General features: G+C 50.4%; 3 protein-coding genes across 3 annotated transcripts in view; all 3 read left to right on the top strand.

Annotated features, from left to right (window-relative positions):
* Positions 1-366, top strand: part of LOC123232257 (phosphatidylinositol 3-kinase regulatory subunit beta-like) — a 16,592-nt gene extending 16,226 nt beyond the window's left edge. The window contains exon 3 of the mRNA XM_044658649.1: positions 172-366. Coding sequence (XP_044514584.1) covers positions 172-364 — 193 coding nt within the window. The 3' untranslated portion in view covers positions 365-366. The remainder of the gene's footprint in view (positions 1-171) is intronic.
* A 2,991-nt stretch (positions 367-3,357) lies between these two features.
* Positions 3,358-11,208, top strand: IFI30 (IFI30 lysosomal thiol reductase). Its single transcript, XM_044672400.1, has 7 exons — positions 3,358-3,860; positions 5,771-5,953; positions 6,064-6,138; positions 6,318-6,416; positions 9,736-9,888; positions 10,582-10,635; positions 10,914-11,208. Exons 1-7 carry the CDS (start codon positions 3,540-3,542, stop codon positions 10,962-10,964), a joined length of 936 nt encoding a protein of 311 aa, XP_044528335.1. The 5' UTR covers positions 3,358-3,539; the 3' UTR covers positions 10,965-11,208.
* Positions 11,209-13,437: 2,229 nt separating this feature from the next.
* The window catches only part of MPV17L2 (MPV17 mitochondrial inner membrane protein like 2), a 19,159-nt gene continuing 15,808 nt past the window's right edge, over positions 13,438-16,788 (top strand). Inside the window, exons 1-2 of the mRNA XM_044672387.1 lie at positions 13,438-13,704; positions 16,009-16,179. Of these exons, the coding sequence (XP_044528322.1) occupies positions 13,530-13,704; positions 16,009-16,179 (346 nt within the window). The 5' untranslated portion in view covers positions 13,438-13,529. The remainder of the gene's footprint in view (positions 13,705-16,008; positions 16,180-16,788) is intronic.

Raw genomic sequence — 16,788 nt, 5'->3', positions numbered from 1 at the left:
GCACCCCTCCTCCCCGGGATACCCCTCCTCCCCCAGGCACCCCTCCTCCCCAGAAGACAGGCACCCCTCCTCCCCGGGCACCCCTCCTCCCCAGAAGGCAGGCACCCCTCCTCCCCAGAAGGCAGGCGGTGCCCGGGCCGTGGCTCAGCCCTGCGTCGTCTCGTCCCTCAGGGTGGACGGGGACACCAAGCACTGCGTCATCTACAAGACGGTGACGGGCTACGGCTTCGCCGAGCCCTACAACCTGTACGCCTCCCTCAAGGACCTGGTGCTGCACTACAAGCACACGTCTCTGGTCCAGCACAACGACTCCCTCAACGTGACGCTGGCCCACCCCGTGCTGTCGCCGCCGCCTGCCCGCTGAGAGGCCCGGCCCCCCGGAGGGAGGGAGGGAGGGACGGACGGACAGAGGCCCCGATGGGCCTGCCGAGGGTCCCTCCCTCCTTCCCTCCCCCCTCCCCACCCTCCCCCGCCCTTGTCTAGGACCCCCCTGGGCCGGCCCGTGGCTCCCCGCAGGGGTCGGGGTCCGGCGTGCCGGCCCGGGTGTGCCCAAGCGTGCCTCCTCGCCTCCCCCTCCTCCTGGGCTCCTCCAGAAGAGGGGGGGCTGCTTCGGGTCCGCTCTGTCAGTCACCCAGATTTCCGACACAAAAGGGTGCCTTGGGGCGGCGGTGAGCCCCCATGCGCCCTCCAGGCCCGTCTGAAGCACTTAGCAGTCACAGCCTTCCCGGCCCCCCGCGGCCGGAGACCTGGGGGATCCTGGGCCTCCCGAGCCTGCGGGGACCTCCCTGACCAGGGATGCCTCTGCTCGCGCCCGGCACTCAGGCTCTGCTTGAACAGCTCCGGCGATGTGACACTCGCTACTTCCTGCCGCCCTTTCAGGCCCCTTTGGAAGAGCTCCCAGTTCCAGCCGGTTTTCTTGTTGGGGAGCCTTTTGGAGCCGTCCGTCTGGCGAGAAGAGAAAGAAACCTGAACCGAGTCTCCCGGGGAGGGAGGACGCCCTGCTTTGTGCCCCGGCCCCAGCCCCCCTCGTGACTGGTGCTGCGGGCAGCCTGCCACGCTTCTGTCCGGCCGCGGCGGGGTCTCCCCGGAGTCGCCGCTCCTCCCCCCTCGCCCTGCGATCTGGGACCATCGCTCTTCCTGTGGCCGTCGGATGAGGGGCTCTGACGGATGCTCAGAGCCATAGGGACGGGCCTCTGCTCCACGGGACAGAGGCATCGAGTGGCCAGAGGCCCCTTGGGGCAGCCACGGGAGCGTGTGCCCTTTGGGGGTCCCCCACGCCCCTGCCGTCCGAGCCTGTGGGGCGTGCTCGTACCTGGGGCCTGTCTCAGGGAGGGCATGTGAGCCGCGAGGGGCCGTGCCAGGGGCTGCCTCTGCGTGGGAGAGCGTGTGGTTGTATGTGCGTGTGTGCGTGTGTGGGAGTGGGTGATGAACAGGACCAAGTGGGTCCCAGGGCTGCCCCCTCTCGGGCCCCCCATCCCCTCGTTCTTACAGCCCTCTTGGGACTTTTTACCTTGGAGAAGAAGCGAGACCCCGTGCTAGGCCGCTGGCGAGGGGATGAGGTCCTCAGTGCCTGGAGCAGAGACCAGGACGGCGGCTCCTCCCGGGAGTCGGGGTCCTGCGTCTCCCCCACACTGCCTTTGGGGGCCAAGAGCCACCCCCCGCCCCCTCTCCCTCTGAGCCATTTAAAGCCTTCCTGCCCCCCCTCGAGTCCCCAGCTCCATAAATAAGCCATAGACCCGGGGCGGGGGCGCCCGAGGCTCTGGGCCCCCCCACACCCCTCTGCCCCCAAATCCCACAGACCGTGACTCCAGGAGCAGCCAGGTGGAAATGCCCGGCCTCGGCCTACTCTGGGGTTTTAAAAAAAGGGACTTACCGTAAAGTCAGGCCTAAAAATAGCCGCCCAGCGTGGGCCTCATACCTGTGTTGGGAGGCCTGGGGGCGGGCTTCTGGACTAGCCAGTTTGGGGAGGGAGTGTTTGTCTTTGCACTCTTGTGACACCCCAGGATGGTACTGTAAGAGTTCCCTCCGTGCCAGGGGGGTCCCTGAGCCAGCTGCCCGTGGGCAGGCCTTGCTGGAAAATCTGTCCCGGCCCTCCCTCCAGGGTGCGCGCCGAGGCTGGAGCAAGGGCGAGGCGAGGGCACGGAATGCCTCTCCCCAGCCAGCCAGGCTTGCCGAGAACTGAAACCTGTGATGGACATGACCAGGGAACGCGGAGTTCCCCAAGGAAGTCAGCCATAGCTTCATTTCCCCCTTCGAGCCCCACAGAGACCTCCCCACGCCCCCAGGATCCTCTTTCTAAGACTAGCTTGGCCTGTTTACCACTTTCTGAGCAGTCCTTTGGGCTGAGGCAGCCTCCCTCCCTCCTCAGTCTCCTTGGGGTCAGGGTGCCTGCCTAGCCCAGGCTTCAGGGGTGAGATGACCTTCTCTGGGCTCTCCTTCCCAGAGGCAGGATCCTCCCCGGGGCCTCTAGATGGATGAGTGGGGAAAATGTCCAGGAAAAAAAGATTACAGCTGGGCTGGGGGCCCAGAGAGCCTCTAATTGGGCCATTCCTGGCATTTTTTTGCTTTTCTTATTTGTGGTTGGGTTTTTCAATGCCTTTGCTTTTTTCAAAAGTTGTTGTTTTTTTCTTCTTTTTTCTCAAAGATGGAACGAGGACGGTTGGGGAAAGTTAGATATGCAATAAACACTTAGCTGGCATTCTGTTCTCTGTGCTTGCAAGAAGCCCTCTGCCAGGGTCCTCCAGGGAGGCTGGTTCTGTANGGCCCCCAGAGGGAGAGGCAGGGGAACCCCAATTCCAAAATTCCTGAGAGTTTTTACCATCATTGCTAGGTGACCCCAATGAATCCATCTAAGGAGTCTTTATTGACATGTACACATATATAATTATGTTTACTTTTTAACATTTATTTTGAAAGTTTGAGCTCCAACCTCTCCCTGCTTCCAGGCCCTCTTGACCCACTGAGAAGGAGAGCAATATGATCCCTGCTCTGTCTGTGAAGTCATGTGAACCTCCACATAGTCCCCTGCTTCTCCTCCCCCCAAAAGCAGACAAATGAAATGACAAGAAAGCAAAACCAAGGCCCAGCCCACAGCCTGCAGCCTGAGGTCATCCTTTCTCTCTGGCCTTTTTCTGCAGGGGATTCCTTTGGGACTGCTGTGGCTCCCTATCTCCCTCAGAGTGACTGTTGGCCACCTGCTCCCAGAATCGCTGTGACTGTGTATCAGGCTCTCCTGGTCCAGCTCCCTGGCTCCCCCTTATTTCAGAGGAGTCCCCCTCCTCCCAAGGGGTCCTTGAGAGAAGACCCTGGAACCCACTTTCTGGGGCCCCCCAGTACCAGAGGGCAATGGTTCTGGAAAGGTCCAGGACTGACTGCTTTAAACTCCTTCATTTGGGGAAGCTCGAGGCCCAAGAGAAGGTTCCAGGGCTGAAGAGGCCTCTCCAAAGGGCCTCGGGCCCCTTGTCCTCGTGCTCTCTTCACCTTTTGCCCACCACCTGAGGCAGCCCGAGTTCTCGGAGTGAGGTCAGAGGGGGAGCAAAATGGGCAAAGCAGGGGGCGGAGCCGGGGCGGGGCAGTCCGTCCTCGGCTGGGCTGGGAGGTTAAAGGCTGGGGCTCGCAGCCCCTCTCCACCGCCGCGGCTGCCGCTGCCGCTTCCCGACGCTCCGTTCCTCCCGCTCCGCCGGCCGCCGCAACCCAGCACGATGGCTTCGGTCGCCGCTTGGGTTCCCGCTGCCTTCCTGCTGCTCCTGCTGCCCGGAGTGCCAGGGAAGAGCCTCCCAAACCCCGGAGCCGCCCAGCCGGTCTGCACTCAGGCCGTGTACGATTGGTGCTCCTCCTGGGAAGCTGCCAACACCTGCGAGGTAGTGGGTCCGGGGCAGACCTGCCGTGCCGGCTGGCTCCCGGCCGGAATCTGGGCTGGGATCCGGGCCGGGCAATGGAGGCCCATCCTGATTTCTTCCTCCCCGGAAGCCGCCCGGCCACCTGGCAGGGCACAGACGGGCGGGCGGGAGGGCGTCCCGAATGGGGCCCGAGGGACACCTCGTATTCCGCCCCCCTCGGACTGTGCCGACCACGGGAGGGCCGGGGGCCGGCCGGCTCAGCCCGCCAGTGCCCGGGGCCAAAGAACCTGGGGCCGCGAGGAACCAACGGACAACTCCCAGAGGAACGAGCCCCGCCTGAGGGAGGGGTAGACCTAGGGGGCCAGAGAGGGGACCTGGACAAAGAAGCCGGGAGGGCGAGGCCCCGCCCTTCCCCCTGCCCCAGAGCCTGGGGGACCCTGGCATGGGTGGAGCTCCTCGGAGTTCCAGGGCCCCGCCAGCCTCAGCCTTTCCCCCTCTCCTGCTTTTCTGGGCCACTCAGAGGACTTAGTTGAAGTTTGGCCTGGAGAGGAGGAGTGCCCAGGGGAAGATCACCCAGAGGTGGGAACTTCCTTCCTCCTGTAGGTCCCTGGACTCTACCTCTAGCCCCTGCCTAGTGTCTCTAGAGGGCTCCTCTGAGACGAGAGATGTGGAAGCGGGGTGCAGGGCTAGGGAGGCAAGTGCTGAGGGGAAGTCCAAGGTGCGGTTGGCTGAAGGGTCAGGATTGGGCAGAACTAAATTTGGGCTGATGGGTACAGAAGTAGGAAGTTGTCCCCTCCTTCAAAGGGCACCTATCCCCCTAAAAACCATGTCAGTCCATGAGGGACCTTCTTTTCTACCTAAAGAACAAAGAACGCAGGCTGAGAGGGCTCTTAGAACAGATCTAGAACTGGAAGAGGCCTTTGGGTAAAGATGGTTAGGCTGGCAGGGCCAGAAGTTTTGGTGTTCCAAGACAGAACTCTGTAAGGAGGTAGAACTTTTCCAAGCATCAGGAGCAGACTATGCAAAGACTTGGAGGTGGGAGATGAGGCATCATGTTCTAGGAATAGCAGTTGGCTGTGATAGGGAGTAATGTATCAGTTTAGAAAGAGAGCCTGCATGGCTAGAGCCTGCTGGGCCTTCTGTGCCAAAGAGAGGGGTTTGTATTTTCTCCTAAAGGCAAAGGAGGGCTGGTAAAACTTGGTGGGTCCAGGGCCCCATGATCAGAGCTGCCCTTTTGGAACCACCTTTGGCAGGTGTGTGGAGGATGGATTGAAGAGAGGAGAGGCTGGAGTCAGGGGATCCAAGTATTCCTTACTGGGGATAGGAGGAGGGGACTTAGCTGCTGTTGGCTGTCAGGGCCCTATTGTGCTGCAGATTGGTGGTAGGGTGGGAGGAAGAGGAAAGTAGGGTGCAGTTTGGCCTCAGGAGCCTGGGCCACACTGATTGTCTTCCTCTGTCCACCACTAATTTGCCCTGACCTGCCCTGTAGCCCCCAGTAGTGAGAGTAGGCCCCAGTAAAATCACAGCCATAACTTGGAAACAGCTAGACACTAGCCTAGGCATCACATGAAGGCCCCCCACCAACCTCTCTTTTCCAACCCCCCTTCTCCTGTACTTGGTAATAACAAGCTGTTCTAGACAAACCACTGAAGCAAACATTTCCCTGAGAATCTGTTCTAGATGGTTATATATTTACCTGTGATTTATTATTCTATAGAAAAGTCTGTTTAGAGCCACTGAGGTAATCTAAATCCATTGTCTCTGCAAAAGGCTTACCTAATCCCTTAGCCTACGTCATTTTCTCTGTAAGAATGTACCTCAAATCATTAAATTTTGTCACTGATCAGCATGGGACCTTTGTGTCTGTCTTATTCCGTTCTGTGACCCACAAATAATTTGTTGAGCTGAACCCTACACTGCTCACCCTGCAGGTGACAAAACGGTGTTCTGCTCGATGGAGAAATACGGACTCCAAACCTGTTTCTGTAGAAGTCTACTATGAGACACTGTGCCCTGGCTGCAGGAGCTTTGTGGTAATGGACCTCTTTCCGGTCTGGATCTTGGTGGGTGATTCCGTCCTCAATGTCACCCTTGTGCCTTTTGGCAATGCCAAGGTGAGTGGTCCAGGGCAGGGCCAGGGGAGGGAGTCAGTAGCAGTGCTGGGGACTTTCCCAGGAACTATTTGCCACCTTCTTCATGTGTGTTGTTTTTATGTGTGTTTTAGGAGAGCTATGAGAATGGGACCTGGCAGTTTGATTGTCAACATGGGGAGCTTGAGTGTAAACTCAACATAGTTCAGGTAAAGCTTCTTCTGCCCCAAACCTCTCCTGGAGTTGTGGTGGGGCTGTGGGCAGGCCACTTTACCTCTGGGCTCCATTTTGCTTCCTGGGTGCTTTCAGTGAGAGAGGATGTGGAACGGCACCCTAGGAAAAGGGGATTCTAGTTTTGGGACCCTCAGCCTAGTCTCTGCTCCTACAGGCCTGTTTGCTGGATATCTTTGAGAACAAGTTTTCTACTGCCTTTCCTTTGATCAACTGTATGCTGTCATCCTCAGATATTGAGGACTCACTGGAGCCAGTAAGTACCTGTCAGAACGAAGGGGTGGGAGGAAGAGAAGGGAACATTTCCTACCTGTGTGACCCTGAGCAAGTCATTTAACCCCAACTGCCTGGCCCTTACCACTCTTCTGTCAGAAGGTAAGGATTTAAAAAAAAAAAAACAAAAAAGAGAAGGGAAGAGAAGAAGGGAGTCCATCTAGGATTCTTGTCTTTCTCTGCCGGGAAGTTATTGCTGGACAGATGGCTTTCTGAGCCCTGAGGCTCCTCAGAATTCATTGTCTTGGGATCACTCAAAGGACTTTAGAGCTTGTGCAGGGTGAATTCTACCTGCAGGACCTTAGAAAAGTCACTGTTCTTTGGGCATTGATTTCCTTATCAGTAAAATGGGGATAGTTGAAGTGAGGTTGCTAGTACCAAGTGCCAAGACCAATAGGTGGTAAAGGAAAACAGAATGAAAGAAGGGATAGAAGGCACTTTCATAGTATTAATAATAACTCACGCTTCTAGAGCTAGTAAAATTTCCCCAACATGTTCTTTATGACTTTCCTTATGAGGTGGGTAGTATAAATGTGGCCACTGCTGTTTAGAGAGCTTAATGGTGGGGCAGTGGAAATCCCCAGACAGGCCAAGTTCTAGGTCCTTAAAGTATGAACGCAAAGACATCAGCACCTCTAGAGGCCCCGCTTCCAGACTTCTTCCTTTTGGGAAGTTGACTTTTCTGTTGTCTTAGATGGATAGAGTATTGATGAGGGTCCCTAAGGAAAAAGACAGGCAATTTCCTTACCGATGAGGCTAATTTGAGGGGGCTTCCTAGAGAGTAATACCAGCTCAGATCTCCTCAAGAAGTTTCCTGCAGTGGATGCAACTTCATTTGAAACTCCTCTGAAAATGTCTCTGTTCCTTGGGGATCCAAAGGAGGAAGGATTTCAGGAGATGAACTTGGATGTCATTGGAATGTGTCCCTTAGAATGTGAGAGAGTTCCTTGAAGGCAGAGACCGTGTCTGTCTGTCTCTCTTTTTTTTAAAATCCCTACCTTCTACCTTAGAATTAATACTAGGTATTGGTGCCAAGGTAGAAGAGTGGTAAGGACTAAACAATTGGGATTAAATGACTTGCCCAGGGCCACACAGCTAGGAAGTGTCTGAGGCCAGATTTGAACCCTGGTCCTCTTATACTCTATTCACTGGGCTCCACCTGGCTTCTTTGAGACCATATGTCTTTGCTTTTCATTCTTCCCTATGCTTAGCACTGTAAGGGAGAAAAAGGGGTTTTATGGGTTCAATATATTAAAAGGTGGTCACCAGAGGACTTTTTCTCCCTTATAACATAGTCTTTACCTAGCGAATGTTGAATGAGACTAGTCCAGGCAAGAGGTAATGAACACCCAACTTGTTGACAATGGATGATGTAGAGATTAAAATTAATACTCAATAACTAAGATATATTTAATAAAGTTTTATTAATAACAACACTAACAAAACAGACGAATTGAAAGGTATTAACCAGCTCATTCCCAGGAACCAAAGAGAGTGAGAGAGGAATTACAGTCAACCACGCAAACGTGGAGGTGCAGGAGAGATTAAAGGGAATTTTGGGAAAATTAAGGGAATTTTGGGAAAATTAAGGGACTTATGGGAGATGAAGTCCAAGGTTCAAAATCTCCATTTATACAATGGATTCATCTTGTGGTATTCCCTCTGCTGCAGGAGTGCTCCTTCTATGCCTCCTCATCCTTCCGGGTCTCATCCATGTCCTTTTATGGCTTCTTAGTAGAGAATTCACTGAAAGCCTTAGTCTTCCCAAATTTCAAAGCACCGTCTCCATCTTTATCCCACAGTTGTTATGTGACTGGTGTATGACCTTTTCCAATAATATGTCCCCTTCTCCTGTGACAGTTAGTTTTTGCATAGCCTGCAGCCTGCCACCATGTTTCTCCCATTATCTTTTGAGTGCCCTGCAGTTATTACTTTCCCAAGATCATGTTTTTCATTGTTTTCCAGGCATAAAACTTCTCAAAGAGTCGTTTGTTTTTTTTTTTAGTGGGAGTGGGGTTGTTGGGGGTGGGCACATCCAGGCCTATTCATTTCATCAGTGGATGATGAACACCTGGTATGAAAATGACTCCTGTAGCTTAATCTTAGAATTTCCCAAGGAAATTTGGTGACTTCCCCAAGGTCACACAAGTCCATGACAGAGACAGGACCTAGAACCCAGGTCTTTCTGGATCTGAGATCTGCTAAGTCATACTTATCTCAGAGAATTCTGGTATCAAAAAAAAGGTCTTTGGGGACAGGGATCAATTCAAGTCAGCTGTCATCTACTGAGTGGCCACCATGTGCACAATGCATTGTACTAGGCACTGAGAAATACAAAGACAAAACAAAACACCAACCCTTTACTCAAGGAGCTGACATATTACTAGAGCAACTCATGAAACAGACCAGAATTATGATAACTAAGAAGAAGGGTCAGAAAAACTCCCATTTCTATAGTGTTGGAAAGTTGATCAAGATCTTTGCACACAGCAACTCAGAGAGGGAGCTTTGGAGACATTTCTGTTGCCATATTATTGTTTTAAATTAAATTTTCTTTCCAGTGAATGGAAATTTATCCTCTCTATCTCATGCCTATGTTCTAGTTCACTCCAGCTGGGAAAAATAACAACCACCAACCTATAACAAATATACCTAGTTAAGCAAAACAAATTCCTGCATGAGCCATGTCCAAAAAGTGGTCTCTTTGTGTATCTTGAGTGCATCCCCTCTCGGTTAGAAGGTAGGCAGCATTCTTCTTCATCCTCAGTCCTCTGCAATCAGGAGACTATGTTTTTTATACAAAAGGGAAAACAGAAACTCTGAAAAATGAAGGGATTTGTCCAGGGTCCCCCAGCTAGTCAGTGCCAGAGGAAAATGACAAAGGGCCATGAGCCTAATGGGGCTCTGTGGAAGAGGGCAGACAGCTCCTTCCTAGTCCCCTTTCTGAACTGCTGGGCAGCACCCCCACATTCTACATATAAACTCTTCCCTCCAGAAAAAGACGTCTCAGGGAAGGACAGTTTTTCCTTAATTTCAGATATAATGGGCAAGTTGAGGCAATTTGGAGCTAGAGAAGAGATGGCTCATAGCCTTGTGTAAGGGAAGGAGGGGTGGGATTGGAGTCTGGAAACCCACACTGATAACTGCTCAAAGAGCAGAAAGATAACTGTTCCCCTTCTTCCCTTTCAATCATTGCCTCAGTGACAGTTGAAGAGATAAGGTTGGTCTGGTCCCTCTGGGGGAAGAGGAAAGGTGGGGTAATACTAATGGGCTAAAGTTCACCCCTTCACCTCTCTGCACAGTGTCTGAAGATCTATTCCCCCAAAACTTCTGTGGATGAAGTCATGAAATGCGCTAATGGCCCTCAAGGCAACAAGCTGATGCATCAAAATGCTCAAAAGACTTTAAACCTTTCCCCTCCGCATAAATACACACCTTGGGTTCTGTTAGAAAAGGTAAGAGCTGCTGCCCATTCCCCCATCACTTAGTGCCTTCCCTGACCTGCTCCCCAGGCCACTCCTTACCCTCCACCCCATCCCTCTTGCCCTTTATCCCCCTCAATGGAAGGAGCTACAACTTCCTCCAGGTCACATAAGCGGGGTTCCTTCTCAGGCTCTTGTGAGTACCTAGCATTGCCCAGGCACAGAAACTTGTCTAGGCAAGTCAGACTAACTTGGGAGAATGGACAGTGAAATTCAGGGCAGAGGGCAGAGGACCGTGATTTGGAGCCTATTTCTAACACCTGGTTGTGTGAGCTGCTTTATCCCTCTGTGCCTCAGTTTCCTCCCCTGTAAAATAAGGATGATACCAGCCTGAACTCCCTCACAGGCCAGTTGAGAGGGAACCATGCTGGAAGCAGGAGCTGCTTTTATCTGGTCTCCCCCTCTCCTTGATAGCTGAGTTCTTTTAAAGAGGTTAAGTGAGTTGCCCTCATCCCCAGGGAGTAAGTGGCACAGGGTGGGTGCAATCCTGTTTCCCTATAGACTCCCAATGGAGCCCTCCAGGCTGCTGACTCCAGGTGCCCTGGAGGAAGCCCCTTCCACCTTCTGAGCTCCTTAGGGTCAGTCCCCAGGTCTAGCAGCCTGGGCATCCTACTTCTGTTGGCTTCTTGTCCCCTGACAACTTCATTTTTTTTTTTTTTTGAGCAGAAGCTATTAGAAGATATGGAGCAACTCTTAAACTATGTGTGTGAGACATATCAGGTGAGTTGCCATAACCCTCTTTGAGGAATACTTCCAAAGATGAGGGGGAGCCCCGGAATCAGGTTGGGTCGGGTCAGGTCCTTCATTGGTGAGGGCTAGTGGCAGTGCTAGGGAGTTGGCTGGGGTTGAGGATAGGGTCTAGTCTTGGGATGGGGCTCAGAGACCAGAATTCCCTGGGGGAGGAAGGAGAGAAGAGGAGAGAAAGGGAGAGAAAGGGGGTGGGGAGGGAACAAAGGTTAGAAGGGGCCCAAGAGTAACAGTGTTAATATCTTCTTTAGGGACCTTTACCTGCGGTGTGCCAAAGAAATTCCTTTAACTTCACTGAGTGATGCTGGTTGAAATGAACTTGCAGTGGTCTCAGGTATAACAGTGCCGGAGGGCTGGCACATTTCCAGTCATATACATCAGCTGGGCCCAAATAGGCAGCTGATTGGGCCAAGAGGTAGCGTGGCCCCAGGAGATGCCCAGTGTTTGATGCATCTGGGCACCCAGATTTTTTTGTATCCTCCTGACAGGTTCAGGAAATCTCATCCTGCCCAGGGTTTGGTTGAAATAAAAGCCTATTTTGATAAACATCGTTGAAGAGTTTCTTTTTTTTTCTTTTTTTTTTTTTTAAAGAAGGCTGCAGGGCCTAAGTCCTTTCAAGCTCCGACATTATGTTCTAAGGTTGCTTCTAGATGTAACACTGTAGTCTAAGGGCCTTCCCAGCTTTTAACACTCTACAGCAGTAATGGCAAATCTATAGCACGAGTGCCAGAGAGGGTATGAAGAGTGCTGTCTGTGGGCATGCAAGCCGCCCTTCCCCACCTCCCCAGTTCAATACTAGAAAGGCAGACGCTGCATCTTTCCCTCTCCCCACCACGCCTGACAACATTTTTTCACATCACCTACCCCTCTGCCTGGCAGCCCAAGGGGAGCACTTTCTCCCTCCCCTGTGTGGGGTAAGGGGTGGGGTGGGGTGCTCAGCACTCAGAGAGGGGGATGGGACATGGCACATGGTCTCCAGGGGTGGGGTACGGCACGAGGTCTCTTAAAGGTTTGCCATCACTGCTCTATAGACTTGATTCCCTTCTCACATGGACTATGTCCTCGATTCTCTTCTAGCTGCCTTTCTCTTCCCAAGAAGGACATTCTGCCAGCCTGGAGAGTCAAGCTCCACAGTCTCTTCTGACAAACACATACTCACTAATAACACCAATATTTCCCATTTATATGACACTTTTACTATTTAGAGCAAAGCATCTTTTTTTCCCCTCCCACTTAAGTTCACTTATATGCCCAAGGCTGGGTGCCCAAATACTTGGGATTTGTCTAGGAGATAAACTTAGACACATGGGCAATTAGAGAGCAATTAAATTCTATGATAGTGTTGGGTGATGGGGGCTCCACCCTCTTTGGGGATCTGGGGAAATAGGTCATAAACTATTGTAGCAACAGCAGTCTCTGAAAATCACTGTTGACTGAATGGGGGATGGATTGTCGTGGGGAGAGACTTGAAGCAAGGAGACCTTTTGCAATCTTTTATTATCCTGGAGTTGGGAGGACCTTGGTTCTAGTTTGACCTCAGACACTTCTTGGCCATGTGACCCTGGGCAAGTCACTTAACTCTGATTGCCTAGCCCTTGCCACTCTTCTGCTTTAGAACTGATAATAAGTCAGAAAGTAAGGTTTTTTTAAAATAGCCTATTGTAAAGCTGATGAGATCCTGAAGTGAAGTGAAATAGAGGGAGAAGGAGACTTAGGTCAGAGCTTTGTGGGACTCTCAGACTTATTGGGTGTAATCTGGATCTAGCAAAGGAGCCTGAGGAGCCTATGACCAGATGGGAGAGAACACAATTCCAAAGGTCTCATCAGGAATCAAGATATCCACTTCCGGATGGGAGCTGATGGACTCAAAGGGCAGCCTGAAGCATATTTTCTTCTTTTTTTGCTTATTTTTAATTTTTGGAATATGACCAAAGAATTAATTTGTTTTGCATATTTGTAATGGGAAGGAGGAAACAAGCATTTATAAAGTGCTTACTATGTGCCAGGCACTGTTAAGCACTTTCCAAATATTATCTGGTTTGATCCTCACAACTCAGGGAAGTAGGTGGTTATCATCCCATTTTAGAGATGGGGAAACTGAAGCAAACAGTTAGTGACCAGGGTCATAGAGCTAGGACGGTCTGAGGCTGAATTTGAACTTGGATCTCACGACTCCAGGCCCAGCGCTCTGTGCACTCTGATGCTCCCCACCTGCACTGGGAGTGGGGTGGTTTATTTATTGAGTTTTATTTTTCTTGGGCTGCTAGGGGGCGCAGTGAATAGATTGTCGTGCCCAGTCAGGATGACCTGAATTCAAATATGATCTCAGACACTTATTAGCGGTGCTGCATGACCCTGGGCAAGTCATTTCACCTTGTTTGCCTCAGTTTCCTCATCTGTAAAATGAGCTGGAGAAGGAAATGGCAAACCACTCCAGGCTCTTAGGCAAGAAAACCCCAAATAGAATCATTTAGTGTTGGACACGACTGAAACGTCTGAGCAACAATATTTCTTAACTTCTTAGAGGGTGCGGGAGGGGGAGGAGTTAGACTAAAAATAAAATAAAATGAATTTAAAACAAGTACTTGAGACGCAAACTCAGCCCATAGGGACAGCAGCTCCCGGACACGCACAGGGAGGAGCTCAGTCTGAGTATGCGCAGTTCCAGCTTCGCTTCTGGAGCCGGACCGAGTGACGGGCGGCGTGTCCGGTGCCTGGTCACGTCACTGACGCGTCAGAGGCTGTTACCGGAAGTGGCCGTGTGTGGCAGCAGCGCGGGCCCTTTAGCTGTGGGATCTCCGGCTGACGTTCTGGTGGCAGGCTCTAAGAACTTCTGCTTCCTGCTCCTTCTCCGGGTCCCACGACTTATGAATCGATTGCTCTCGGTGCGGCCGCTGTTTCGGGGCCGGCTCCTCCTCGTTACGAACACTTTGACCTGCGGGGCCCTCATGGCCGGGGGGGACGGTTTGCGGCAAGCCTGGGAGCGACGGCTCTCTAAGGGTGCCCCCGGGCCGCCACGGCCCATCGACCTGTGGCGCACTGGTGAGCTGTTGCCCTCTGACCCCTAGCCACAGGTGCTACGTGTGACCTGGGCATTGCTCCTCTCCTGTCCCTTTTCCCTCTGTCTTCCTCCTTCTCTCTCGCCATCCCTCCCCCGTACCTTCCCTGCCTCTTACTTTCTCTTTCGCCCTTCCTCTCCCTCTTTCCATTCTCTCTCATCTCGTTCTCAATCTTTCTTTTCAACCCCCCTTTTCTTGTCCTTCCTTACACTTTCTTTCCATTCTCTCCTCTCCCCCTCACTCTTTCCATTCTCTCTCCTTTCTTTTCTCTTTCTTCCTCCTCTCTCCCTCTCTTTTTCTTTCCATTCTCTCTTTCCCAATCTTTCCTCTCCCCTTCCCCACTGCACTAAAATAGGTACACCTCAACCTCTCTCTTTAACTTTTAAACCCCATCACATCCTTCCTTCCCCTCCCGTTCAGTGTCCTCAGACTTTATAAGTCTATCCCTGCCCTGAAAATTCTCTGACTGCAGTGACTCCTGCACGCCAATACTCCATATTCCGACCTTGTGCCCTTTTCACTGGTTGTCCCCTCATCCCCAGAATGCTTTCTCAGACTATAGCTAAAATTCTCCCTTATACCAGAGGCCTTTCCCAGGCCTCTTAATTTTACTGCCTCCCCTCTGAGTCTTCTGGTAGTTCATTCTGTTTGCAGGTTGTTTGTCCCTAGTTGTTTGTCTTTTGTCTAGCTGTGGAACTCTTCCATTGTTATCTAGACCTTTGGCCTAGGTGGCAGTAGCTGGGAAAGCATGCTAGATGTGGATTCAGAGCTGAGTTTGAATGCAGGCTCTGCTATGTAATATCATGGGATCCTGGATAAGTTTGTTAAGCCTCACTTTTAATTTATTGTTCATTTGTGTCCAACTGTTTTAGGACCAAATCCATGGGATTTTTTTTTAAACCCTTCCCTTCCCTTTTGGAGTCAATACTGTATATTGGCTCCAAGGCAGAAGAGTGGTTAGAGTAGGCAATGGGGGCCAAGTGACTTGCCCAGGGTCACACAGCTAGGAAGTGTTTGAGGCCAGAATTGAACCTATGACCTCCCGTCTCTAGGCCTGGCTCTCAATCCACTGAGACAACCAACTGTACCCCCATGGGATTTTCTTGACACAAATAATAGAGTGGTTTGCCATTTCCTTTTTCAGCATGTCTCCTTTTTAAAGATGAGAATCTGAGGCAAATGAGTTAAGTAACTTACTCTGGATTACACAGCTAGTATCTGAGTTTTGATTTGAAGTTAGGTCTTCCTGACTTGAGGCCCATCTATCCACTGTGCCTCCTAGCTGCCCCTCAGGCTTCAGTTACATTAACCTCTGTAAAATGATGGAGGGTAGATTAGATGATGTTGGTGGGCCTTTTCAGCCCTGCATCTGGGATCCTATTGTTGTGGGAGAGCTTTAAGGTAAAAACCCTGGATCTGGATAGGTTGCCCTTGTCAAGAATGATAACTCAACAATTCGCTTAAAAATGAAAGAAAATTTTATTAATTTGGAAGCAATGTTGAACAGTTGGATGACAGAGTGATGCAAGAGTGGACACTGCCTCCTAGAGGAAATGGGTTCTGGGCTTCTTATACCTTTTAGATAACAGGGGTTCAGAGATGAGGAGATGGGATGATGTTACTACATAGGCAGAAGTGGTGGATGTTTGCCACCTAACCAGGAATGGAGTGATGTTTTGTGTCCCAAAGACACAAGGGGTAATCTGGAATAGTTCAGGGGACAATTAGATGTCTTAGATACAACCTAATGCTATCAGAGTATAACTAGAAGATGTATAACTAGATCCATCAAGGGTTTTTCTTTATCTTGGATATCTGATGCTCAGGACTATTACCTTTTCCTCAGCACTTCAAGAATGCAAGGAAGGAAAGGGATTTTCTTGTGTCCCTTTTGACCTGGAACACTTCTGGAGTATCCAGATGAAACCCTGGGTCCTATGCCACTATGATTCTCAGAGTATGTTCTTTCCCAAAAAAATGTCCTGGGTTCCTCCTGGAACACATTTTTTTCCAGCTTAGGATATTTATCCTTTCCTAACCTCAAGTACTTCCTCCCTAAACCCAAAACTTAACATGTTTCCTTTTACCCCAGCTCCCTGATCTCTCCTCTCTTATCCTCCTCCTACTTTTGCCCCCTCTCTCATTTTCCAAGAGCATTTAAAGGGATTCCTGATCAAAATACAGAGTTGCTGTTTTCTACTTTTCCCAGAGTTTTGTTTTTTTTTTTTTAAACTTTGGTTTAAGGGAACTGCTAAAACTCTGATCTGGCTGTCTTTTCTTTCTGTAGGACGTATGTTTCTGATAGGCTGTAGCATGGGCCCCTTCCTCCACTACTGGTACCAGTGGCTAGACAAAATCTTCCCTGCGATGGGATTTAAAGACATTCAAATCATCTTCAAGAAGGTGCTCCTTGACCAGCTTATAGCATCTCCTCTCTTGTGTGCATGGTATTTCCTGGGTAAGTTTAAAGTTCCTTGTGAAATGTCAGAATGTCTCTTTGGTAAAGCTCACTACAAATGTGAAAGATGCTAAATGCCCTGTGAAGTCATTCTGATTCTGAAGATAAGATAAACCTTATAGACTTGGTTTATAGATAATTAATTCATGGGGCTGACCTGTCCCCCATTAATCAGATGGGAGAATTGGTGAAATGGAGTAAAGAGCAGTTACAAAATAGAGTTGGTTTAGTGTGGGAATCACAAGAGCCCATTAGATCTTTTTTTTTTTTAAAGGTTGAAATACTTATTTAAAATGGACAGTTTTGATGCTTAACCTTTAATGCTGGAGAAACATTTAAAAATATATGAAAAGTTTAAATCTGACATCACTGGCAGTATCCCAGCCTCTGCAGCAAGAAGTGACACACTTCTTTTTTTTATTTTTTTATTTTTTATTCTTAATTTATTTTTAATTTTTTATTTAATTAATTTTTTATTTAAATTATTTTTAATAAAGTGAAAGAAATCAATACCTACTATGATCCTTTTTTAGATTTTTTAACATTTGTTAATATTCATTTTTAACGTGGTTACATGATTCAGGCTCCTACTTTCCCCTTCACCCCCCC

This window comes from Gracilinanus agilis, chromosome 1 (genome assembly GCF_016433145.1).
Source record: "Gracilinanus agilis isolate LMUSP501 chromosome 1, AgileGrace, whole genome shotgun sequence".
Taxonomy (NCBI): Eukaryota; Metazoa; Chordata; class Mammalia; order Didelphimorphia; family Didelphidae; genus Gracilinanus; species Gracilinanus agilis.
This window is presented reverse-complemented; position numbering and strand designations above follow the sequence as displayed.